Source organism: Anopheles coustani, chromosome 3, assembly GCF_943734705.1.
Source record: "Anopheles coustani chromosome 3, idAnoCousDA_361_x.2, whole genome shotgun sequence".
In the NCBI taxonomy this organism is placed as follows: Eukaryota; Metazoa; Arthropoda; class Insecta; order Diptera; family Culicidae; genus Anopheles; species Anopheles coustani.
Window position 1 is genome coordinate 52,656,882 of NC_071288.1, and position 23,617 is coordinate 52,680,498.

General features: G+C 42.2%; 5 protein-coding genes across 5 annotated transcripts; 4 read left to right on the forward strand and 1 right to left on the reverse strand.

Annotated features, from left to right (window-relative positions):
* Positions 1-2,848: 2,848 nt before the first annotated feature.
* On the forward strand, positions 2,849-4,740 carry LOC131260988 (translationally-controlled tumor protein homolog). The gene is made up of 3 exons (XM_058262859.1): positions 2,849-2,968; positions 3,441-3,696; positions 3,862-4,740. Exons 1-3 carry the CDS (start codon positions 2,941-2,943, stop codon positions 4,091-4,093), a joined length of 516 nt encoding a protein of 171 aa, XP_058118842.1. The 5' UTR covers positions 2,849-2,940; the 3' UTR covers positions 4,094-4,740.
* Positions 4,741-4,987: 247 nt separating this feature from the next.
* LOC131260940 (SRR1-like protein) lies at positions 4,988-5,918 on the forward strand. The gene is made up of 2 exons (XM_058262802.1): positions 4,988-5,157; positions 5,234-5,918. Exons 1-2 carry the CDS (start codon positions 4,997-4,999, stop codon positions 5,916-5,918), a joined length of 846 nt encoding a protein of 281 aa, XP_058118785.1. The 5' UTR covers positions 4,988-4,996.
* LOC131260939 (protein FMC1 homolog) lies at positions 5,782-6,292 on the forward strand. The gene has a single exon (XM_058262801.1). The coding sequence runs from the start codon at positions 5,930-5,932 to the stop codon at positions 6,248-6,250; it is 321 nt and encodes a 106-aa protein (XP_058118784.1). The 5' UTR covers positions 5,782-5,929; the 3' UTR covers positions 6,251-6,292.
* Positions 6,293-6,302: 10 nt separating this feature from the next.
* Positions 6,303-8,807, reverse strand: LOC131260938 (flap endonuclease GEN). Its single transcript, XM_058262800.1, has 3 exons — positions 8,572-8,807; positions 7,568-8,510; positions 6,303-7,509 (listed from the first exon to the last, which is right to left on the reverse strand). Exons 1-3 carry the CDS (start codon positions 8,727-8,729, stop codon positions 6,379-6,381), a joined length of 2,232 nt encoding a protein of 743 aa, XP_058118783.1. The 5' UTR covers positions 8,730-8,807; the 3' UTR covers positions 6,303-6,378.
* A 7,196-nt stretch (positions 8,808-16,003) lies between these two features.
* On the forward strand, positions 16,004-22,903 carry LOC131271387 (E3 ubiquitin-protein ligase KCMF1). Its single transcript, XM_058272800.1, has 5 exons — positions 16,004-16,941; positions 17,994-18,418; positions 18,542-18,811; positions 21,379-21,755; positions 21,870-22,903. Exons 1-5 carry the CDS (start codon positions 16,926-16,928, stop codon positions 22,456-22,458), a joined length of 1,677 nt encoding a protein of 558 aa, XP_058128783.1. The 5' UTR covers positions 16,004-16,925; the 3' UTR covers positions 22,459-22,903.
* Positions 22,904-23,617: the final 714 nt, after the last annotated feature.

Genomic DNA, 23,617 nt, shown 5'->3' on the forward strand with positions numbered 1-23,617 from the left:
CTGGAAATAATGGCTAAAATAACTAATACGTCGATTACTTTTTTGTGGCTTGGCCAATTTTAGCACCAGACCTGTCAAATGAAAGGTCTTTTAAAGACAGACAACTCTGTAAAACAAAGACTCTTCCGTAATTCTTAGTTTGAATGAAATTGCCACAATGAAGTTTCGTCGATTTTACGATCTTTCATGTGGCAGCCCTGACTAGAATAGAGGTGGGAAATAAGCTCTTATATGGATTGGGGTTGGATCAGTTAGCTCTACAATCAGCAAAGCAGTAAACTTCAGAAATATATTTTTACCCAGTGAAATGTTTTCGACTATGTTTTTTTTTAATGGTTTCGCTTAAAGGAAACGTGTGGAATTGTGTACAAAAATATTGATTTTTAAATCATGATTCTTCGGAACTTGGTGCATTCCTACGACGCCAGGACCGAACCTACAGGTTCACTAAACCTTCAACGTCGGAACTTCCGTCATGCTACATGACTAGTGATGAGGAAACTGAATCCCTATAGGGATTCAAATCTTTCGATTCAAATCTATTCTTAGATCCGGATCTTCGAATCCAAATCCCAATCCGTCATATCATACATTCTCATCTAATGCCGATTTTTCATATGATGTGTTTAATTCAATAAATGATTTACTTAAGAATATCAGTATAGTTGACATTATTCTTCTAATTGTTTTTAAACAACACGAACAATCTAGTCCTTTTTGGGAATATGCAGACTAACTGATTTACCCGAGTTCATTCCAAGAAGAGTAGCATTTATTTTGTTTCAAAAACAATTATGACAGCGTTATCATTCAAATTGAATCCATCGTGATCCACTGAAACAGTGAAGCAAGTCCTTTTGATGTTTTCCGCACTTTCCCGGCGGGGACTTTATCGGAACGGAACGAACATGGTTGAGGTTCTGATAACATTCTTCACTCGGGGTCCACACTACAGCGCGACGTCCCGTCACGAAACGCGACGTCGCCTGACAGGCGGCAGAACTCCATACAAAAAATATGTCGCACAAATCGCGCTAGTGTAGAAACAGCGAAAAACGCGACGTCGCGCTAGCTCTTGTCAAATGTCAATTCGAAACGAAAACAAACCGACAGCTGGACAAAACGTAAGCAAACCGAATCACAAACGCGAACAAAAAGAGCAATATTCTTCACGAAACATCGGATTTTTCGTTGTACTACTTATATTTAGGCTTCACAAATGTAATTCAGCTATCAAACTCCGTTTTAATTGATATTTTTACCAAAGTTCTTTCGGGTGCCGAAACGTAAACAAACTGCTCTTCAACAAGTAGGAGATGATGTGGAAATAAATACTTCCTACGGCGGGCCAAAATATCGTCATTGTTTGTTTAAGTTTGTTTTCTCAGTGAATTTCAAATGTAGAAGCGCCAAACTCACTCAGGGTGCCAAAAATATCACACATACACAAATAGCGCCTCACTCGGGGTCCACACTGCAGCGCGACGTCCCGTTTCAAAAGTAGCCCAGTTTCGGTAGAACAATCGCGCAAGCCAAGCGCGACAGAGGTAGGAGAGTATGTGGAAATATGTATCAAATTGGGGCGCAAACTCGGCTAAATTTTGTTGTTGAATTTTGAGGTAGTAATGCATGAAATTTGTTTAGCTACGTATTTTATGCACCCTGAGTAAGTTTGGTGCTTCCACATTTGAAATTCACTGAGAAAACAAACTTAAACAGACAACGACGATATTTTGGCCCGCCGTAGGAGGTATATATTTCCACATCATCTCCTACTTGTTGAAGAGCAGTTTGTTTACGTTTCGGCACCCGAAAAAATTTTGGTAAAAATATCAATTAAAACGGAGTTTGATAACTGAATTTCATTTGTGAAGGCTAAAAATAAGTAGTACAACGATAAATCCGATGTTTCGTGGAGAATATTGCTGATTTTGTTCGCGTTTGTGTTTCGGTTTGTTTACGTTTTGTCCAGCGTCGGTTTGTTTTCGTTTCGAATTGACATTTGACAAGAGCTAGCGCGACGTCGCGTTTTTCGCTGTTTCTACACTAGCGCGATTTGTGCGACATATTTTTTGTATGGAGTTCGGCCGCCTGTCAGGCGACGTCGCGTTTCGGGACGGGACGTCGCGCTGTAGTGTGGACCCCGAGTCAGACATGGCTGATATCATCCCGGTTGACAGAAATTGACATTGTTGCTGGTACTATGTAGTTCCAGCAAGAGTCCCAGCAATCTGCCATGGAAAAACTTGCTGGTACTACATGACAGCTGCAAAAAATTTGAATTTTTGTCAACCGGGATGTATTTAAAGCTAGACAGGTAAGTAAACTAGTGCTTTGCATCCATTACAATATATCTTTATTTTCATTCATTATAATTATTATTTACATTCTTTCATTTTAAAACAATAGCTTAATTAAAGAAACGCATTAAAAACATGAATTAGTACGCCAGTATATTTATTTACTATATCAAAGATACTTCTCATCGAACAAACCACGACAATGACCATTTTTACATACGAATAACGGTCTTTTTGTAATGTCGCAGAAAGTTGCGACGAAAACGTTGGCCAGATCGTCCAACGCCGCGACCCGGTGCCGGCGGGAGTTTCTGCGACAGTTTTGACATGCAAGATGGCCGACTTGGGCTACTTTTGATTACTTTGACACTTCCGGTGAGCACAAATCGGTCGCAGAAAACCCGGTCGCAGAAATGTCGCAAGCCCGTGTAAACGCATGGTCAGATGGGATTCGAATTTTTAAAATGCGTCAAATGGGATTCGAATCTTTGGAATCCGTCTAGGGATCGAATCTTCGAATCTTCCGAATCCCGATGCTGCCAACTATACATGACAGTCGTTCTTTTTCCGGTCAGATCCTCAGGTGGAAGGACGTTAGTTATTCTAAGTTAGAGTACAGTTTTCTCCATCTTCCAACAAAATGAAAATCTGGAAGGACATTTTCACCGGTAAGTCCTTGGGATAGTGCTTTGCTACGAATTGGCGTACAGTTTTGGGCGATCGAACGTGGATTTTGTGGAAAAAAAGTGCCGAGAAATCTCGCTTCCCTACGCTTGGGGTATAGTAATGGCTACTGACAGCACTGTGTATACGTGTTCTGCGACCCCTGCGTTGTCATATGCCGGGCGGATTTTTGACTAAAATGGTGATGAATTGCAAGGTGGTGCTGCTTTACCGCTTTCGGAAAGCTGTCGAATGATGCTAAAAGTAGTGATTTTCCTCCCATTTTTGTCTGCAAATCATGGATAATTCTCCCTGGATATCCAAGAAAGCAGGCAGTGAAAATGTAAACAAAAGGATATGAGTAACTTTAATTAAAGGTTAGCGTTGGCTGTGTGTTTTAAGCAACCGATATTTAGAGGTGACTCAGCATGTAGGTTACGTATGTCTAAGACAGTTTTTTTTTTACTTACTATCTAGGTGACGAGATGTTCTCGGACACCTACAAAGTCAAGCTTGTCGACGATGTCATTTACGAGGTCTACGGAAAGCATGTTTCCCGCACCCTGGGCGACGTGCAGCTGGATGGTGCTAACCCGTCCGCCGAGGAAGCCGACGAAGGAACCGATGCCGCCACCGAAAGCGGCGTCGACATCGTGCTGAATCACCGTCTCGTCGAGACCGGATTTGCCGACAAGAAACAGTTCACCACCTACCTGAAGGACTACATGAAGAAGTGAGTATCTGCTAGAGGGCACAAAGAAACGGAAGACCTTAGAAGAAAATGTTCCTCCATCTTTTACCTGCCATATTGATTTCCACACTTCGTCCCATTAGTGATGGTTCACTTTCACATTAGAGGTAATGCTCGTTCTTTTTTATTCTATTTTTAAAACACTAGACTCGTCACCCGACTGGAGGAAAAGGCGCCCAGCGAGGTCGAGGTCTTCAAAACGAACATCAACAAAGTAATGAAGGATCTGCTCGGTCGCTTCAAGGACCTTCAGTTCTTCACCGGTGAATCGATGGACTGTGAAGGTTTGATCGCTATGCTCGAGTACCGTGATATCGACGGAGAATCCATTCCTGTGCTGCTCTGCTTCAAGCACGGTCTGGAGGAGGAGAAGTTCTAAATCAGGATGGTGGGATTGACTGGTGTCGAGTTAGATTGGCATTTTTCTACTTTTGATTTAGCTTTCATAGAACGACACTACAAAACAAGACTAATAATGACTACGAGGGTATTTATTGCGAATAAAATCAGGAAATTTTTGAGATGTTAGACTATCCAGTAAGCAGCAGAGTTCTGTCAGGAGAGAGTTATTCAAGATTTGATCAGGGTTAAAAATGCATTTCGATTTCCAATTTCACCGCCAGACACAAATATTCGATCGGTTTGATGCGTTCTATACAATCATCTATAATTGTGCGTAAAGTCTGTGTAATACTCGCCCAAACTATCTTCAACTTTGTTATGTTATCATTATCTCAGCAAACTCGACCGCTACGACGTTCTCGTTCCTTTCCCATACAGACCGGGCGAGCATATGTGAGTTACTTAGGTCACAAAGGAATGTTCATGGTTTAGATTAGCACGGTACAGGCGGACATCTAACATCTTTGTCGCATTAAAAGAACACACCAGAGTTGGCATCATGACTTCTTGGAAGGTGGAGAAAATATAAACGATTAGCTGCTCCAATAAGATTTAACATTTCTTTGCAAAAAAAAATCGAAATTGGAAAATAACATCAAATAAAGAATAATCGTGAAACATCAACAGACGAAGTGTTTGATTTAAAAGAGGAATATAATCACATTATTGTACAATTATACAACCATTACCCTTAGCTAACAATTTCGAAGGATTCGAATCAGTTTCAGGAACCTCTTTGTGCCGCTATTCGTTTTGCTACCATCAACATTTTCAATCCGATGACCCGCGATACGAAAAGTATAGTTGGCTACCCCTGATGTCATTTGTGACAGCTTAGCAAAAATAACAAAAAGCATGCATTTAAAACGTAAACAATGCCATGAGTGCGATAGATCCTCGAGCAGAAGATTCGGAATTTCGGATTGTTGTATCGAGGAAAGGAAAAAATCGCCCGAAATCGAGGGCCAAACTACAGACATCCTTCAATCGTACCCACAAGCAATTCAACGAACGAATCGAAGTGTGTCACCAAACTGTGACGTACGTAAAATGGCACAGCGCATTTAGCTGCGATATTTAAGCACCGAGTGATTACATAAACCTGTTTCATTTTCAGAAAGCAACTGCAAGCAGCAGAATCGGAGCTGCTCCAGTCACTTTTTTTTCGCGAATGCTGTGAAGAGCTGCAACCCATTCTAGCAGGCGTGAAACGGATCATTTGCTTGGGTTTGGGTAGATTTTCCGAGTGCTCTATTGCACGTTACCAGCTCGCTTTCATCCGTTGCCTGCGGGACAAAGCTAACCTGAACGAAAGGATACAGTTTTACGACCCGGTGTTCAGCAGTTCGGAGGTAGAAATTCTACAGAGCCTTGCCGAGGCAGTGCTGCAGGAAAACGTTGAGGGCAAGTACAGTGCCGAGCATTGTAGAACACTCTTCTACCTACCACACTGTCCGAAGCAAATCGTAAATAACGTGCTGTGGAAAAACTGGCAACAGGAACATTTGACCAATGTAATTCTACTGTGCAATAGTTTCTGCTCTATCACTAACAACCACCCCCGGCGCTTTTTGGAAAGGAGTGCAGGTTACATACTGCGAGCAACGGGCGTGTTTCAAGAGGTTCCGCTGAGGAATAATTTCCGCTTCACCGACATATTCAACGACACGTCCTTACACTACCTTCCTATCGACGTAAAGCTTGACGATATTTTGTGGCAGGACACGAACGAGCCTTCGTACGACACAGAAGATCTAGAATTGATTACAAAGGAGGTGGTGGAAAATCTCGTATTCTCTTGATCTGTACAGCCATGGCTACGACGGCAACGAAACTATCGACGAGCAGTCAGACGCTAAAACGCCTTCTGAGCGAATTAAAAAGCATCAATATGGGCTCAAGCTCTTTAGCGGCAAAATACATTGTGGATCAATACCGTCGCTTCGAAACCACGGAACAGGTACACTGCCGGGCGAAGGAAGAATTGCAGTTTACGGCCGAAACGTACCTGAGCTACTTGGAGAGCACGCGCAAACTGAAGGAATTGAATGAAAGCTACCGTGGCAAGGGGGAACGTAGCATTCGCGATACGGCCGATATGGTCGGATTTAAGCTCCCTCACGATCCTAAATAGATTGATGTAACCTTATCAAAGAAAATACATCGCCTAGAAGACGAGATTTCTTTATTTTAGTGGATGTCTTTATTTCATTTTAAAAAAACCTATGATCTACTCTTTAAATTGGTCCACAAAAGAAATGTTTAAAAATCTATATCATAAATTATAGTCTGATTCGGGTCGGATACATCATCATCATATGGACTTGGTGCAATAACAATTTGATCCTTAAGCATAAGTGAACACTCAAACATATCCATCGCATCCGTTTCATAATCCTGTTGGGCTGTGCTGTCTGGCGGAGGAAAATCAATTGGTTCAAAGAAGAAACTCATTCGCTTGGCTTTCCTCGGTCGCACGATGGAATGATTCAATTGGGAGTTGTTCAACGATGCATTAAGGATATCCTGTTTTAAGACGAGACGACGTTGGACACCGTTCTCTTCCACTGCAGATTCAACCGTATCCACGACCGTCATACTTTGTGAAAGGAGATTCTGCAAAGCTGTTGTTTTCTTTTCCGACTCGATGATTGCCGTATACTCTTGCAGTGCCCGTTGAAGGTAATTCGGATGGCATAGACGATCAATTACAACGGATGAATTAAAAGACTCGTTGGCGGTACAATCGCCAGCAATTGCCTCCAATTCGGCGGTGATGTTTAAAAAATGGTCTACATCTTTCGGTATTTCCACAGGAATGGCGGTTTGTGCAACACTCTCAGTATCCTGACTAGCTGCTTTTTCCAGTTTTTGTTGTGATGCAGCTTTGGTCATAAGATCTTTCACTGAGGGATGTTGAACATCTTTTTTCTTGTACGGTCTCTTTTTCTCTTTACCAGCTGCTTGAGTTTCTCTTTTCTTTTTCGGCTTTTCTTGATCGTTATTCTGAGATAATGGTTTCTTTTTCTTGCCTTTCGTTGTTCTTTGCAGAAATGTATCCACTAGCTCCGGATAGGACTGTACAACCAGTTCTTGAGGCTCGATGGTGCTCCACAAGCATTCCAGACTATTTCCGGCTTCTTCGAGATATGCATCTATCTGTTCTTGAGGTATTAGCCCATGGAACATATTTTGTGCATCGCTCCAGACGATTTCATAGCTAGCGATTCCCTTGGGGTTACGTTTTTTTTTTATGAAGTCTGGCTGAAGGAATATGTTCAACTGTTTTGCAGGTGTTAACTTTGCCGCACCCATTTGCCAGCGAGTGAAAAGTGGTAGTATTTTCTGGAAGCAATATAATTCATTCCACTGCATGCAGGAGGACATACTTTTCTGAAGGAAGAAAAAAAAAGTTAATAATCAGATCCTTCCATACCGTATCCATACTTACGATAAATTTTACAAGATTTGGTTGCCTCCACGATAAATCCAGCATGGGCAATTCGCAAGGGCGCGCTAGGAACTCGTCGATGATTGGCTCATGGGGAAAGGCCGGATCCGTCAGGGCCTTCCGTTTAATATCCAGTTCGGCTTTAACATTTGCTCGCTGTTGCTTCCACCGGGTTTCATCGCATCCCGGCTTCATACGACAATCCATACAGCCGGATTTGCGATGCTGTAACAGCTTCCCAACGTGCCCGCAATCCGAACAGATGTTTTTATCTTCTGCTCTGATTTCTAACTCGGTCAAGCGATTGGCCGTGCTCCGCCACGATCGGATTCTCGGTAGGATTTCGTTGTTTTCGTGGCAGGCTAGGAAACGGGTAACCATTTCCCTGCCAACACCTACAACTCCCGCGGGACAGTAGTCGCAACCGGAAAGCAAAGCCATTGCCACGATCTTCTCCTGTCCCAGACGCAATGGTGAGTTATCCAACCGTTGCAAGTCGTAAATCTCCACAGAACCACCGTTCTGTGAGGCGCAAAAATTTCGAAACACCCGAACAGCACCGTAGGCAAAGCAATCCGAGTCCTGGCTGATGACGCCATAGATTAGATTGTCGTGATTAAGATAAGCACATAAGGCTTCTGCTTCGCCGGGAGCCTGGACGCACACTAATCCCATGGCGCTCAACAATTCTTCGCATTGTTTCAAAACGTGATGGAAACGATTACGCTTTTGCTCTTTCGGTTTGTCGGTTTTTTCTTTCGTGGCTGTCGTTGTGCTGGACGCTTTGTCGCAGTTTGCTATTTTCTTCGGCCGGGCTCCACGGAATTGGATTTGATTTCGCTTAACAATAACACCATACTTTAAAGGAGGTGCCGTTCCCTCTAGAACGAAAACTGGTGTTATGCCGGTTTGTAGTAGATAACATGTTCGGAAGAAAAGATTCCTATAAGAAAAGTAGCGACACTATTAGATAGCTTGCCAAACCGTGATTAATCATTACCCACCGCAGATAGAAACGTGGATGTACAAAGTAGTCAACAACGTTCAAGCTTTCGCACACCCATCCGGAAAGATCGATAGCGACGACTTTGTTGCTCAATTCAAATAGTGGTTTTCGTTCCATGTACGGTGTAAGTATGCTCCACAAGTCTTTAACTCCCATAGTTAATTCAGCAAGCTTCACAGCGCATTATTTTGATTACAACGTTCTCGTAGTCTCTTCGGTGTTTGACTAACGGTGGCCTTTGTCAACAACTTTGAATTAAAGTGGGTAATGTTGACAGATTGTGTTCATATTTTATCATACAGAGGGCGCAAAATATTATTTTTGAACTGAGGTAAAATAAGGATACCGAGCCTAATATTATCAAATTGCGCAGTTTCGACTCATCGAATAAATTATTTATCTGGCTCGTCAATTGTGCTGAAATGCACTTGAAACGTTTTTAATAAAACATATTTTTTATTTGTATCGGCTTTGCTAGGTTGGTAGTCCGCGGAATGACATCTGTCAGACGTCAAAGTACCCCAAAGATTCGTGATTCCCCGTCGGTCGTCAAAGCTTTGGATTAGTGATGAGAAAACTGAATCCCTACAGGGATTCGAATCTTTCGATTCTTATCCATTCTGAGATCCGGATCTTCAAATCTGAATCCCAATCCGTCATATCATACATGCTCATCTAATGTCGATTTTTCATATGATGTGTTTAATTCAATGAATGGTTTACATAAGAATATCAATATAGTTGACATTATTCTTCTAATTGTATTCAAACTATATATTCAAACGAATAACTAGAAAATATGGACAAAATGTAATATGTTCCTTGAGACAAAATTACGCGTCTTGCAAAGACCTTTCATTTGAGGGGTCATTCGTGGAAATCGGTCAAGGAACTAACAAGTTATGCGAGAATTGGCTTTTTTTAACCTAAATTGCCAATCAACCTGATTTACTTACATTCCAGGTGTGTTTTTTTTTTATCAAAAACAAGAAAGTACGGAAACATCTACCTTCAACGCAGTTGTGCGTCTTGAAAAGACCTTTCATTTAAGGGGTCAATTGTGAAAATCGGTTAAGAGAATCAATAGTTATTAACAATTTGGTAATTATTTGCGTTTCTGTAATCGAGGTTTATCAACCTTGATCCCGGTAGAATGCTGTCTCTTTTCCACACAATTAGTTTTCTCAAAAAATAGAAAATATGAATGGATCTATTGTAAGACAATGTTGTGTATCTTGAACAGACCTTTCATTTAAGGGGTCACATGTACAAATCGGTTCAGCAATTGTAAAGTTATTCACAAAATAGTTATTTCAGCAGAAAATACCAACCAAGGTTTCTGCACCTACGCCTCAGAATTTCATAAACTAAGAATTACGGAAGAGTCTTTGTTGCACAGAGTTACACGGGCTAAGCACGGACTACGATCGGAAAATATCCGTTCGAATCGAGTTGTCAAAGGTCACTCACGTTGAAAAGCGCGGGCAAATCTGGCTGTCAAGTTTCACTCACCTCCTTTCAAATGTGTTCATTTTACCTGCCATTTTGAATATGAACGAAATGAACTCTTTTCGCAAATCCGTTCGTACCCGTTTGTATGGGAAGAAATCCGCGAGGTTTTATGCCGCGGATTCTCAACGAATTCGTATATTTGAAGGTTCTTATTCAAAAAAAGAGTGTAAATTGCTTTTCCGAAGATCCTATTTGTAGTTTGTTATGAATTTATTATCATTTTGTGTAATTATTGAAATGATTACCACCGACTTCGTTCGGAAAGAAACAATCATCCACTTCATGGAAACACTTGAGCGCCTTAGGTATAAACGAAGCTGGAGGCTTCAAAGGAACCTTTGAACATACGAGGTATAAACACACAGAGTTCATTTTTCACCGACCGTCGAACGGATAATTTCCGATCGTAGTCTGTGCTGAGCACGACAGTCTTTAAAACCTTTCATTTGAGGGGTCTGGCGCTAAAATTGGCCAAGCCACTAAAAAGTTATTGAGAAATTAGTTGATTTTCGAAGCTTGTTGCACAAAGTTTGGCGCGCAGCTTCGTTCGTAGTGATGGGTAAACCAAATCCCCAAATCTGAATCCCAATCCAAGAAACAGTCGGAACAGTCCAAGCAGTGGATAGTGTTCCTTTGGAACTGTGGTCTTTGTGTACAAAATTTTGAAACGCCTGGTACCAGCGTATTTGGGGGAAAGGATAGTAGTTAGGACTCACACTCCTAATGCCGGTGAGCCAAGACTTCCCGGCTATCTGTCTGGAAACGCCCGAAATTCGTTGTTTTGCAAAGGGTACTCCTCAATGGTACAACAGGATGCCGAGAGAGATTAAACAAGCGTGAAATCTTAGGGAGTTCAAACGCCTATGCGCCGTATACGTAAAGCGGGTAGTCTGACACTGTGCTTACAATGTATTTAGTAAATGTTGTAGTTTTTGAGCCCGTAGTATTGAATTTGTCAACATGGTCTTCAATTATGATGATGATGAGTAAAAAAATGCACAGGGACTTTTTATTTTTATTATCTTATTAAACTGAATAGAATGAATGAGTCTACATAATTTTGTTACACGCGCGCGTAAATGAGGACAATTGGTGGTAATGGCTGTACGAAAAGAACTAATAGTATCTACACATCTCGCTGTAATTGGGACCCATTCTGTTCTTGATAGTGGCACCACATTATCAACCAATAAGCGGGGGGAACTACAAACAGAGTAGAAATATCCTCTTACACTCCGGAAAGTGGTGCCCCGTTAACCTTGGGGGACTCGGCGATTTACCTTTCGAGGTGATTGCTCGGGGCCGTTATATGGAAGGAACAAGATGAGGTCCTTTAAGTAGTACTGGTGGATTTCTCCACACTATCAACCATTAATAGCTGGCGGTGTTAACCAAAACTGTGCGAAAATACCTGCCCTACTCCGGAAAGTGGTCTCCTTTTGCTAGTTGGGAAATCTAAGATGTACCCGCTTGTGCAATCGATGGCGACCGTTGTATGAATGGAGCAGAGTTGGATGCGATTGTTCTGGAGAGTATTACCCCAATGCCCCCTCTCGTTTGATGATTTATATTTAATATCGCAAGATACTTTCGTCCCTCTCAAACCTATGTAGGGGTAGGCGGTGGGACTCATCATCATCATCATCATCAACATCATCATCATCATGTAAACAAATCCATGTCGGTCTGGAAATTGTTTATCCTTATCTGAATCCCCAGAATCCGATTCAGAATTCGGTAAAAATGGTCTGGTCCTGATGAAATGGGTTTGGTTGGGTAGAACAACTCGGATAATGGACATTCTACTGTATTTCTTCGTAAAAAATAGGTTCCAGGAATTTTTCACTCTTTAGATCGACTAGTCAGGAAATCTCTAGATCGACTATTTATGTGACTAATTCGACTCAAATCATTGTGAGTCGATTCAAACAGTTTAGGAACAAGTTAGAATCGAAACAAATCGAGTCCCAAACCTATCAAATCTGATTCGAATCCTAATCGAATCAAATCGTTAGAATCCGTCAAATGGGATTCAAATCTTTACCGGGCCGCTACACGAACCGAAAACTCCAACCGAGAACTCAAAAACCGTATAAGTTTACGTCAAAATCTTCTCGGTTCGTGTAGCCGCGTTTTGTGGTACCAATTCTGTGAGCCACGCTACACGAGCCGCAAACTCAAAACTTTGCGGCGCAACGAGGTTTTTGTTTTTGATTTTTCAGTTAACTCAAAAATCTTCCTTCAAAGCAAACAAGATCTTATTTCAATTCACACAAAAAGTAAAAGATGGATAATCTGTTGAAGTGTGGCTAACTACCCTATCGCGGGTCATCGAGTTGAGTACCCAAAACTTGCAACAACGCAACAGGCGTATTGTGCGGAGGCAAGAAGATGGCAACCGTTTGCTGGACAATACTGTAGCAGAGCAAGCAAATGAAACTATAATTAACTTTCTTCGCATGAAGAAGGAAGATTTTGATGTTCTCAAGTTACATAAAAAGTGGTAGAATAAAATATTTTAATCTTTATCATTAAACTATTTGAAACTTTTAAATTTTGGAATCAGTTGGTGGGCCGGACTTTGCGAACCCCTGATCTATAGTGAATTTATAATTGATATTCTAGCTATAAAATAACAAAATATTAACTAACCGTAACTACAAAAGAAACACGTAAATTTACAGGGTTTGACAGGCCAACATACAACTGGGGCAACGTTCCTTCTAAATCGCACCTTCTTTCAAAACAATAACAAAATTGAAGTTCTAACGTCAACTGGCTTATCGATCAGCATCACGCTGTAACTCGACACGGAGGGCGTAACCGATCAGTGTCAAAAAGGAACTTGTCAATGAAATGAGTGTTCTAGACACAGCAGAAAATCCCATCGCTTCTGACGTTTCATATGGTAAGTACTTTTTCATTGGGGTTTACTGGTGTCAACATTTTTAAAACCGTGATTTTTTCGCGCGCTTTTTGTACATCTGGTTTCACATGCTTGGTGAAATTGGCAAGAGTTGGAAAAGTGTATTGTCAAGCTTCTAAGTTTTTCGTGTTAAACTACAATTGATCGAATAATGGAAGGAGAAAACGTCGTCCATGAGATCTTAGAAATTGAGATGTTGGATAGCGAAGAAGAAAGCGAAGGTTTGTGTGAATTTTTATATATTCATGAACAAACATGAATTACTTAGGTGTAAAATTTGGGTGGGCGTGTAGCCCAGAGCGTTCGCATCTACTACTCGCTCGCGGTCTGCGTCCGATGTCGTTTTAATTTTTCCACGTGGTACTCTTGTTACACTTGCGGCACTCAGCATTGCTAAAAACATAGACCGTATGGTTACACCTAAGTAATTCATGTTTGTTCATGAATATATAAAAATTCACACAAACCTTCGCTTTCTTCTTCGCTATCCAACATCTCAATTTCTAAGATCTCATGGACGACGTTTTCTCCTTCCATTATTCGATCAATTGTAGTTTAACACGAAAAACTTAGAAGCTTGACAATACACTTTTCCAACTCTTGCCAATTTCACCAAGCATGTGAAACCAGATGTACAAAAAGCGCGCGAAAAAATCACGGTTTTAAAAATGTTGACACCGGTAAACCCCAATGAAAAAGTACTTACCATATGAAACGTCAGAAGCGATGGGATTTTCTGCCGTGTCTAGAACACTCATTTCATTGACAAGTTCCTTTTTGACACTGATCGGTTACGCCCTCCGTGTCGAGTTACAGCGTGATGCTGATCGATAAGCCAGTTGACGTTAGAACTTCAATTTTGTTATTGTTTTGAAAGAAGGTGCGATTTAGAAGGAACGTTGCCCCAGTTGTATGTTGGCCTGTCAAACCCTGTATCACCATATGTTCGTTTATTTTGTTTTTGAGATTTGTTATGTTTACATTTATTTCTTTTTCGTCTTCTTCTTCTGACGCATTTGAGTTTTCGGTTACCGTCCGTCCACACGGCGCTGCGACAATTCTGCGACCGGGGTTTCTGCGACCGATTTGTGCTCACCGGAAGTGTCAAAGTAATCAAAAGTAGCCCAAGTCGGCCATCTTGCATGTCAAAAGTGTCGCAGAAACTCCCGCCGGCACTGGGTCGCAGCGTTGGACAATCTGGCCAACGTTTTCGTCGCAACTTTCTGCGACATTACAAAAAGACCGTTATTCGTATGTAAAAATGGTCATTGTCGTGGTTTGCTCGACGGGAAGGAGTTTTGATATAGTAAATAAATATACTGGCGTGCTAATTCATGTTTTTAATGCGTTTTTTTATTTAACTATTGTGTTAAAATGAAAGAATGTAAATAATAATTTTAATGTAAATGCATATAGCATATTTATATTATTCTAGAATGTCGAAACCAACGTTTAAGTCGATAGAAGTGCTTTTGATCATCGACTTGTGCATCGTTTTTATTACGTCTGTTTTTATGTTATTTGTGAACAAAAACACAAACTCCAGAATAAAACTCTTTCTAGTCGAGCTAAAAAGGATACGGATAACGGACATATCGAAAAGTTTTAACAATACTTAAGCGCTTCCAAAACTACGCTTTTAACGTTTACTTGTTTTTACATTGATGTTTTTGACTTTCTAAAATGCTTACCCATGTAATGATTCCCCAAAATATGCTATAGGGCGCATTTACATTAAAGTTATTATTTACATTCATACATTTTAATGCAATAGTTTAATTAAAAAACGGATTCAAAACATGAATTAATACGTCAGTATATTTATTTACTATATTAAAACTTCTTCTCGTCGAACAAACCGTCGTTACTTGTTTTTACTTTAATGCTGTTGACTTTCTAGAATAATATAAATATGCTATATGCATTTACATTAAAATTATTATTTACATTCTTTCATTTTAACACAATAGTTAAATAAAAAACGCATTAAAAACATGAATTAGCACGCCAGTATATTTATTTACTATATCAAAACTCCTTCTCGTCGAGCAAACCACGACAATGACCATTTTTACATACGAATAACGGTCTTTTTGTAATGTCGCAGAAAGTTGCGACAAAAACGTTGGCCAGATTGTCCAACGCTGCAACCCAGTGCCGGCGGGAGTTTCTGCGACACTTTTGACATGCAAGATGGCCGACTTGGGCTACTTTTGATTACTTTGACACTTCCGGTGAGCACAAATCGGTCGCAGAAACCCCGGTCGCAGAATTGTCGCAGCGCCGTGTGGACGGACGGTTAGCTGCCAAAAACTTCTCGGGTGCAGTTTTCAGCTCACGGAGCTGAAAAGTTTTTGACGTAAACTTCTCGGTTGTTCCCCTCTTCTCGCCGAGAAGTTTTTGAGTTTTCGGGTCGTGTAGCGGGGTTCTTAGAATCTGTCAGATAGGATTCGAATCTTTGGAATCCGTCAAATGGGATTCGAATCTTTGGAATCCCTCTAGGGATCGAATCTTCAAATCTTCCGAATCCCGATTCTGCCAACACTACTTTGGATCAAAGCAAAGAGCAAAGACAATCAACAGACAGGTCGGGTCAAAGCTGTTTTTTGTTCCGCCATTTTTGTGACAGTTGGTTAAAAAAGTGCTTACAAAAATTTCCAGAATACTTATTCTAGATCACAGTATCCATGGTTTTGCGGATAGAAACTGCTCTTCTGTGTGAAATCATGGAATATGGATCCTTTTGCTCGCTGTGATTGCCGAAATTAAGTGTGTTGGTCTGCCTTATACGGAGCCTTCCTCCAGAACATATTTCGAACGCCTCAACTCTTTGTTCTGTTGATGAAACATACCAAATTTGCAGTTTTATCCCACTTTCGTCGCTGTTCGTGAGAAGTAAACAAAATTTTAACCAACTGTCAAAAATTTTCCCACGGTTTTCGGCTCGTTACATGGTATGCTGCGACCTGTCTGTTAATTGTCTTTGGCAAAGAGTCATCGGGTCGAAGGAATGGTTTTCGCTAGTGTGTAACATTTTCATTTGCATTCCCGATTCCTGCCCACAGACTGCGAAATAGTGAGCGCGAAATCAAATTTCAGAGAATTATCTGTGTCCAGAATCGTGGGCCGTAAAAGGCATGCGAAATACCGTCCTCCCGATAGTGAAAAAGTGAAGAAAAAAAAGCAAATACCACTGTGCCCCTTTCCAATTCAATTCACGATACGAAAAGGGGAGAACCCCAAAAACGAATGTAAAGGGCAGGTATACTATGTTGTTGCAGTGCTACTGGAAAACGGTGGAAAACGATCGAGCTCCGACACCAAATCAACAACGCCTGTGCATTAAATTTCTCGCCTAGCGATTATGTGAATATCAAAGTACCCCTCTGGCCCGTTACGTGTGTATGTTTGTAGTGCGTACCGTGCGTGCGTTTGTCGTGTGCAGCTCGTAGTGGAGCGTAGCAAATCGACAAATATCTGTAATTTTTTCCTACCGAAAAATTGTGTCAACCTGATCGCGGGCCTGTGTAGAAACCGTCGTACCAAATTGCGAGGAGGCTCTTCTGCTGACAAACAATTGCACAAGAAACGGAAAGCATTCCGATTTTGTCAACTAGCAGCAACAGCAGCAATAACAGGAGCAGCAGCAGCAGCGATCGATCGATCATATTGTTTCCGTTTTTGCCACCAGACAGCATAATCGGTGCAAAACACTAGTGTGCATGTTTGCGGTGATCAGAGCGAATTTGTAAGAGGAAAAACAATCGTGTAATCGAATAGCGCTGACTGGTGGTTTTGCGAATAGTGGGAATCGTTTAGTGGTGTGTGCGCAAGGGTACATTGATTCCTTTCACTGTGCGTGCGGTGCCGTGTGTGTTTTGCCAGTGCTTGGTACGGCCTCCAAGTGAAAAATAATGAGTCGCCATGAAGGTAAAGTGAGAACGTTACTAAAAAGTCCTATCAAAAGTGTGACACATTTAGAATGGGGGCATACAGGCTTGCTATAAAAAAAGGTTTTCGCAGCTTATGCCTATGCAATAGGCAATTCCGTGCCCCGTGTTGTCCATCTGTGTACTGTCATTGATTTTTTTTGTTCCTCGCCGGAAGAGGAAATGTCCCTATTTCCCAAGTGTCGCCACTGCGCTTTGTGTTCTAGATTGCTACCGCCCCCCGGGAGCAGAAACGTTGTTGCGATTTTTCTTCCGTTTTCATTTTTATTTGTTGTGTTTTTGTGACATCGAAGAACGTCGGGTTCCGCCGAATGCGGCGCAAGAAATGGCGACGTTTTCCCGATGGATGACATTTCGTCACATCTGCGCGAATAGTTGGACCGGCGGGCCGCTCTATCGACCATAGATCTAGTAGGCCCTTGTGTACCAAATGGGGCAAAATCGGTTGCAGAAATATTGATTGCCCCGATGCCCCGTTCGTCACAACTTGTATCGTGTTATTATGCGTCCATTGGCCGCACGATTCGTTGGTGGACTCGGAATGGGATGGCGAGCCAACCTAGAAATCGTCGAACGAAAAGAGCATTCTTTGTGCTAAATATAGCGGATTTTTTTCTTCCTCGGACTGCACATTCCCATATGTAGGGCGCTATTGGTGGTAGTGCTGGCGGTGAAAGTGTTGTCGGTGTACTATTCACTGACTCAAAGTTTACTCCCGGGGTTATACGGTGGGACACACGTGAAGCGTGGATGGACGGGCAATAAAATAAACACCAACTCTATTGCGTTTTTTACCTCCTTATTTCCCTATCAAAGTTGCAATGGGCAGAGTTTTTATTTTTATTTTTCTTCCTCGCCTACTCATCCCGTGTGAAAAGTAAAGCCAGCAGAAACAATCCCAACGCCTAACTAATAGCCATTGGGCAACAACAGTCGCATTTGATTTCCATTTCTTTCGTGCTTTCTCTGTCTTTCACGTGGAATTTATGCCGTTCTCATTTTCTTCTCACCTTTTTCCCATTTCCACACCAGGGGTCAGCTGTGATTCGTGCTTGAAAAGTAACTTTCGTGGAAGAAGGTACAAATGTCTGATTTGCTACGATTATGATCTGTGCGCGAACTGCTATGAGGAAGGAGCGACCACAACCCGCCACTCCGCCGATCATCCCATGCAGTGCATACTAACGCAGTCGGACTTCGAGCTGTACTATGGTGGCGAGGTGCTACCTCCGGATCAGCCACAATCATTCACGTGTCCCTACTGCAAGCGGATGGGGCTGAGCGATGCGGCCCTGCTGGAGCACGTCGGCGCGGAACACACCGATACCGGGCTGGAGGTGGTCTGCCCGGTCTGTGCGGCCCTGCCCGGTGGAGAGCCGAACTTTGTGACCGACGACTTCGCTCGCCATCTCAGCCTGGAACACCGCAGCGGCTCTCGTGATCTCATCTCATTTCTGATATCCTTTTTAAATCTATGGACCACTTTTTGTGTGGGGAAAATGCCTTTCTCTCTTTGTTTCAGCAGCAACAGTCCAAGCATAGTATTATCCTTAACCAAGAAATGTTTTCGATCGGTTTACGATGAGCCGTCAGCGATCCGCCATGGAGGGGTCAGAAGGATGCCACATTCGGGCCGTGCTCTCGGCGGGCCCCGATCGAGACGATCCAACATGCACTTCAGCTCGTCCGGCGGCGGACTGTCGACGCTGTCCCCATCTGGACGCGAGTCGGTCGATCCGATCGCAGAACTATTGCAGCAGTTGTCCAATGTTCGCCGGGGTGGCGCACCCCAACCGTCGCAGTTGCAGCAGCTGCAAATGCAAATACAGCTCGAGCGACAGCAAGTCACTGTAAGTGTGTAAAACATTCTAACAAACGACCAACCAAACATCACTCCTGACTTCGCTGCGTTTTTTATTAGTTATAATGGAGTGTGCTTTAAGGAATCAATACGAAGCATGTCTTGAACCTATGATTTATAGATAGGCATAGAATTTCTCAATCGTAAATTCGTATTCATGAAAGCTTGTTTAATATTAGAGCCGGCATGAACTTAGAGACTTTGACATGGGCTTATAAAACCATGTGTATCGGCAAACAATTTTGTTGTATTCAATAGCACATATTCAATAGTAGCCTTCAAATGTACATGTAATAACTTACATATAATAAATGTACACGTAATAATTGTATGTTTGAAAAATTATTAATTCAAATCGTGAAAAGGATAAAATAATTGATACTACATATCGTTCTATTTCATCCAACTTCAATCGTGTGTCCAGAATTCGAAGTGAAAATTAGTTAAAAAGCCAGTGCATTCGCTCTCTCAGCTGATTTTATGAATGGAATACCATATTAAAAGAAAAGACACTGGCAATCTTATACTATAAGCTTTTGATTTACACTGTTGGAATGGTTAGTGTTGGTTAGCAACGGCGAAAAGTGTTTGCAGGGATATAGTAGTTTTAAATTTAAACTTATGCGCAATGTGGACGAACATTCGCAAAATTCGCGCATCACAAATTACACAACTTCCCACGGTTTTTCTAGTATTGGTATGGGGCTAACACTATTGACCGAGTGGCCAAAAGTCATTGTTGTGTGCCACCCGATCGGCTGAGTGTTGTACTGCGTATTTCACTAAGCGCACCGTTTCGGTGTTGTTGGCGTGGTGCGATGCATTTAGATTTTCGGCAACTCGTCTACATTGCAAACGGTATCGATAGATAGTTTGGCATTCCCGCGCTTAACGTTTTCGTTTAACCTATCCGCTGCCGTTCAGACTGCCCGTTTCACGCCAACCCCGTTTGGTGTGATACGAAAACGCGTAATCGAAAAGTTTGGACCCCGCGGTGGAGCTCTGGTCCATATTGTTGTTTGATAAATTTGACAGTTCACGTTAGCAGCTGTATCCCTTTGCAGCAGTGCACATCAAAGAAGACCTTGCGCTTCTGCATGCCAGTAGTGCAATATCGATAGGGTTTCTTAGTTTGGAGGCGTTATTGGTTCCGCACAGTGTTGCGCTGGAAAATTGCACAAAGTGACACAACTCAGCCCACCAGTTGTGACAAAATTCAAAAATACCCTCACGTTTGGCTAAAGATTGGCTGGAAGTAAACTCTGTGTTTGTTCTGCTTTTCGGAACAGACTAAGGAAGAAAGTGGAATAGCGTGTCCTTTGCCTTCGATGCATTCCGGCGGTGGAAGCAATAGACATCGGCGCGGTGGGATGGGTGCACATCTTCCGGCGATTCCTTCGATTGCGTTTTTGGTAGATTAAAGATTTTCCTGTTTTGTTATTGCAAAGACAACACAACCATTTTCCCATAATGCATTGTGTTAATTTAGCTGCCAAACACAAATGTATAAGTGTTTTCTCGTCCCGTTTTCATGTAGTAAATCATTCGTTTAAATTAACGTTTATGTGTGTTCGTGAGTGAAAAGTACTGTTTGTAGTTTGTCGAAAAGGGAATGAAACAGATCTTCAATATTTCAAATCCCCGTGTAACGTGTATGTTATTTTTTTCGTGTGGTAGAAGGAGCACCGTAGATGAAGCAATGAAAAAATGTACGAAACAATCGCTGTACACATTTGGCGCCATCCATGGGCATTGGTTCTCGAGTTAGCTTTTTTTTGCTACACGTTTCTCGCGTTGTATGCCTGTATTTTAACGACGGTAATTCAAGTGTTCTTTTATTTTAAGTTTATATTTATGCATTCCTATAGACTATGGTCTATTCAATAGACTCTATTGGAACATGGGCACAAGTTTGTGGTATGGGGTTGGATATCGTCGGAATATCCTTATTTCTAGTAGTACAAAAATATGGCAGAATTTGTAAGGTGTTTCCCGTTCGCTTTCGATTTCATGTTTGTACACTAGATCATGCACTCGTCACCGTTCGTATATTTCCACCACGTTCAAACGTTAATCGATTAGTCCGTTTGCTTATTACAAGGGAGGTAAGGAGTGAGGACTAGAGTTATCACAAACATGCGACATGATTTAGAGTTTGAAATTTATGGGGCAATCCGTCCTGAAATAAGGACCTACAAAGAGAGTGATAGAGAGAGAGAAAGAATGTTAGCGTATCTATCGAGTTGTTAGGGCTTAATATTGGATCGTTGCTAGGTTTCGTCAACAAGAGTATATGGTGTTGGTGTTTAATTTTCCACATTCCACCGGTTTATGGTTCATTTTTCGGCAAAAGATTCAGTGCATATTTCCAAACATTGCATATTTTCTTCCAGCATATGTTTTATAATTTCAATATTTTATCGAGTATTTTTGATTTCGGTGTGTACCAGAAAAACATCTTCTGGGAACGCACGCTGGGTGGAGAGAGAGATAGTATTGCGATTCGATCACGTGCTTACTTTTCTTTTCTTTTTTCGTTTCTCGTACAACACCAAGGCCGCCCGTCAACAGTTGGAGCGGCTACCAAGACGACAGCAGCAACCGATCGTTTCCTCGTCCCCGAATGCAACCGGTGTAAACAACAACAACAATGCGGTTGGAACGACGCAGGCAAACCAGAACCACACAATCATCACGCTGAATGCCGGCGGACGCGATGCTCAGATCGCTGCCTCCTCCTCGTTGCCAATGGTGTCGACCGGGGTCGGTGTGTGCAACATACTGGGATCGGCGGTTGGTGCTGGTGGTAGCGGTGGGATCGGTGGTTCCGGTTCCAACTCCCAACAGCAGTCCCAATTTCTAATGGCCCGATTCATGGTGCCCACCATGGACGAGGCTGAGCAGGCGCAGCAGGAGCGAGCCAGAGCCGACAGGTAATGAGGATGGTTCGACGAACGAAGAGAAGATCGATTTCGAACAGATGAAGATTAACGTGCAAATTTCTTCTCTTTTTCCTTTTTTTCCATTCATCCCATCCTCCGGTATAGATCACAATTCGTTCAAGCTTTAATGTTATCAACCATCGCAAACATTCAACCGTTTAACAAACCCACACACGACGAAGAGCTGTCTGAGGAGTTGAGTGCATTGAATCTAGGCGTTGGAAATACTAGCAGTAGCGTTAACAGTAGTGTAAAAAGGCCGACCGCCTCTGCCGACGATGGTGGTGAAGTGGGAGGAGAGCAGGATGGCAGTGGCGGTGCTACGCATAGTAACTATGGTGGGGGTGGGAAGGAGGATGAAAATTGTGATAGTTTGAAGCGGGGCGGTGCCGATTCGGCCAACGGAGACGAGTCGCCGAACATGCATCCGACGGGGCAGGTCCCGTTGGTTCGTGGGCAGCATGCCGCTTCCGGTAAATCGAAAGGAAGCTCTGCCAAGGCTGTGGGTTTAGGAGCCGCCGTAGGTGGTGGTGGTGGAGGAGCTGTTGACCGCAGATCATCGCGCCAAACACCCCCGTCATCCGGTGGTAATGCTGCTGGTAAATCCCGCGAACTGAAGCAAGCAAACTCTTCGTCGAACACTTCCACACCGGTGTCGTCGAGACAGCAGCACCACGTACCCGACTCCAGGTAGTGTTTGATCGGTGAAATGATGGTATAAATTATTTAGCAGCATGAGCAGCAGCAGCAGCAAAAGTAACAAGAGTAATAGTAGAGCAAACACAGGAGTGTAGCAACCACAACCACACGTAATATATTTGTCTCTTAATCCATTGGAATGTAATGGTAAGATCAGATGAATGCAGGCAACCCCGAAAACGGACGGATAGAAGGAAAATAAATTATGTACCGATGCAGGGCATGAGTGCGCATAGAGGAAGTATTTTTTCAATCATGTGTCCACGCCCAGCGCCATCTAAGAATGTGTAAACAAACCAACATCAAAAATGAAGAATAACAAAACGTAACATTATTATGTGTGATCACCAAAAAAACAAAACAAAACCCTATAGATTGGTTTGGAGAAAGCAGAGTAGCCAGCACCGCATAGAGCTAAGGGGGTAAAAACAATATTAAAATCTTTAAACCTAGGAGCAGAATGGAGAAGCGTTTAGTCACACGCATTAATGAAAAAGGAAGGGTATAACTACACACTACACAAAGCGAATACATACTAAATATAGCTATCATGTTAGAAGGGATGGAAATTTGGAAATAGGCCAAGCATATAAGCAGCAGCGTGCACTTGGTACACGTCATACTCCTCCCTGCGGATCTGTATTTATCAATCAGTCCCGGCCAGACGAACTCGTAAACACCCGCGGAGGACACTCTCCTCGTTGACTAACGCTTCACGTTCGCGTCTGTACATTGCGCACACCCTTGGTCAGGATATGAATTATAAATCTGGAGTCCAACATGAAACAATTAATCGCCTAATCGGTGTCACACCGCACGCGAACAGAGTTGAAATAGTTTGAGTTGGTTTGGAATGGAGCGTTTCGCGCATTTGATATTGTTACCCCTGGGAAACTATTACGTAATCGCAGAATTATCTTCCATGATGGGCCGTTTAAAAGATACCGTACAATAATTTTTATTGTTTTGATTTGATGTTTTTTCTTTCGAAATAATTATTCGAAAGCTTATGATGTTGGTTGATGTGGTTGTTTAAAGCAGAATCTACTGGGCATATGAGTTTGTCCCATTGATACAAATTTACCAAGCACTTGAGTACGACGTGGAAAATTTAGATAAAATAGTTTGTTTATGTAGTACACGCTACTGGTTGG

Coding starts and splice junctions, on each gene's coding strand:
- LOC131271387 (XM_058272800.1), top strand. Junction 18,419..18,541: donor GTGATCTCATCTCATTTCTG/ATATCCTTTTTA, acceptor CGATCGGTTTAC/GATGAGCCGTCAGCGATCCG. Junction 18,812..21,378: donor TCGAGCGACAGCAAGTCACT/GTAAGTGTGTAA, acceptor TACAACACCAAG/GCCGCCCGTCAACAGTTGGA.
- LOC131260940 (XM_058262802.1), top strand. CDS start 4,997: ATGAGTGCGATAGATCCTCGAGCAGAAGATTCGGAATTTCGGATTGTT. Junction 5,158..5,233: donor GTGTGTCACCAAACTGTGAC/GTACGTAAAATG, acceptor TTTCATTTTCAG/AAAGCAACTGCAAGCAGCAG.
- LOC131260988 (XM_058262859.1), top strand. CDS start 2,941: ATGAAAATCTGGAAGGACATTTTCACCG. Junction 2,969..3,440: donor CTGGAAGGACATTTTCACCG/GTAAGTCCTTGG, acceptor CTTACTATCTAG/GTGACGAGATGTTCTCGGAC. Junction 3,697..3,861: donor CTGAAGGACTACATGAAGAA/GTGAGTATCTGC, acceptor TTAAAACACTAG/ACTCGTCACCCGACTGGAGG.
- LOC131260939 (XM_058262801.1), top strand. CDS start 5,930: ATGGCTACGACGGCAACGAAACTATCGACGAGCAGTCAGACGCTAAAA.
- LOC131260938 (XM_058262800.1), bottom strand. CDS start 8,729: ATGGGAGTTAAAGACTTGTGGAGCATACTTACACCGTACATGGAACGA. Junction 8,511..8,571: donor CATCCACGTTTCTATCTGCG/GTGGGTAATGAT, acceptor CTTTTCTTATAG/GAATCTTTTCTTCCGAACAT. Junction 7,510..7,567: donor CAAATCTTGTAAAATTTATC/GTAAGTATGGAT, acceptor TTCTTCCTTCAG/AAAAGTATGTCCTCCTGCAT.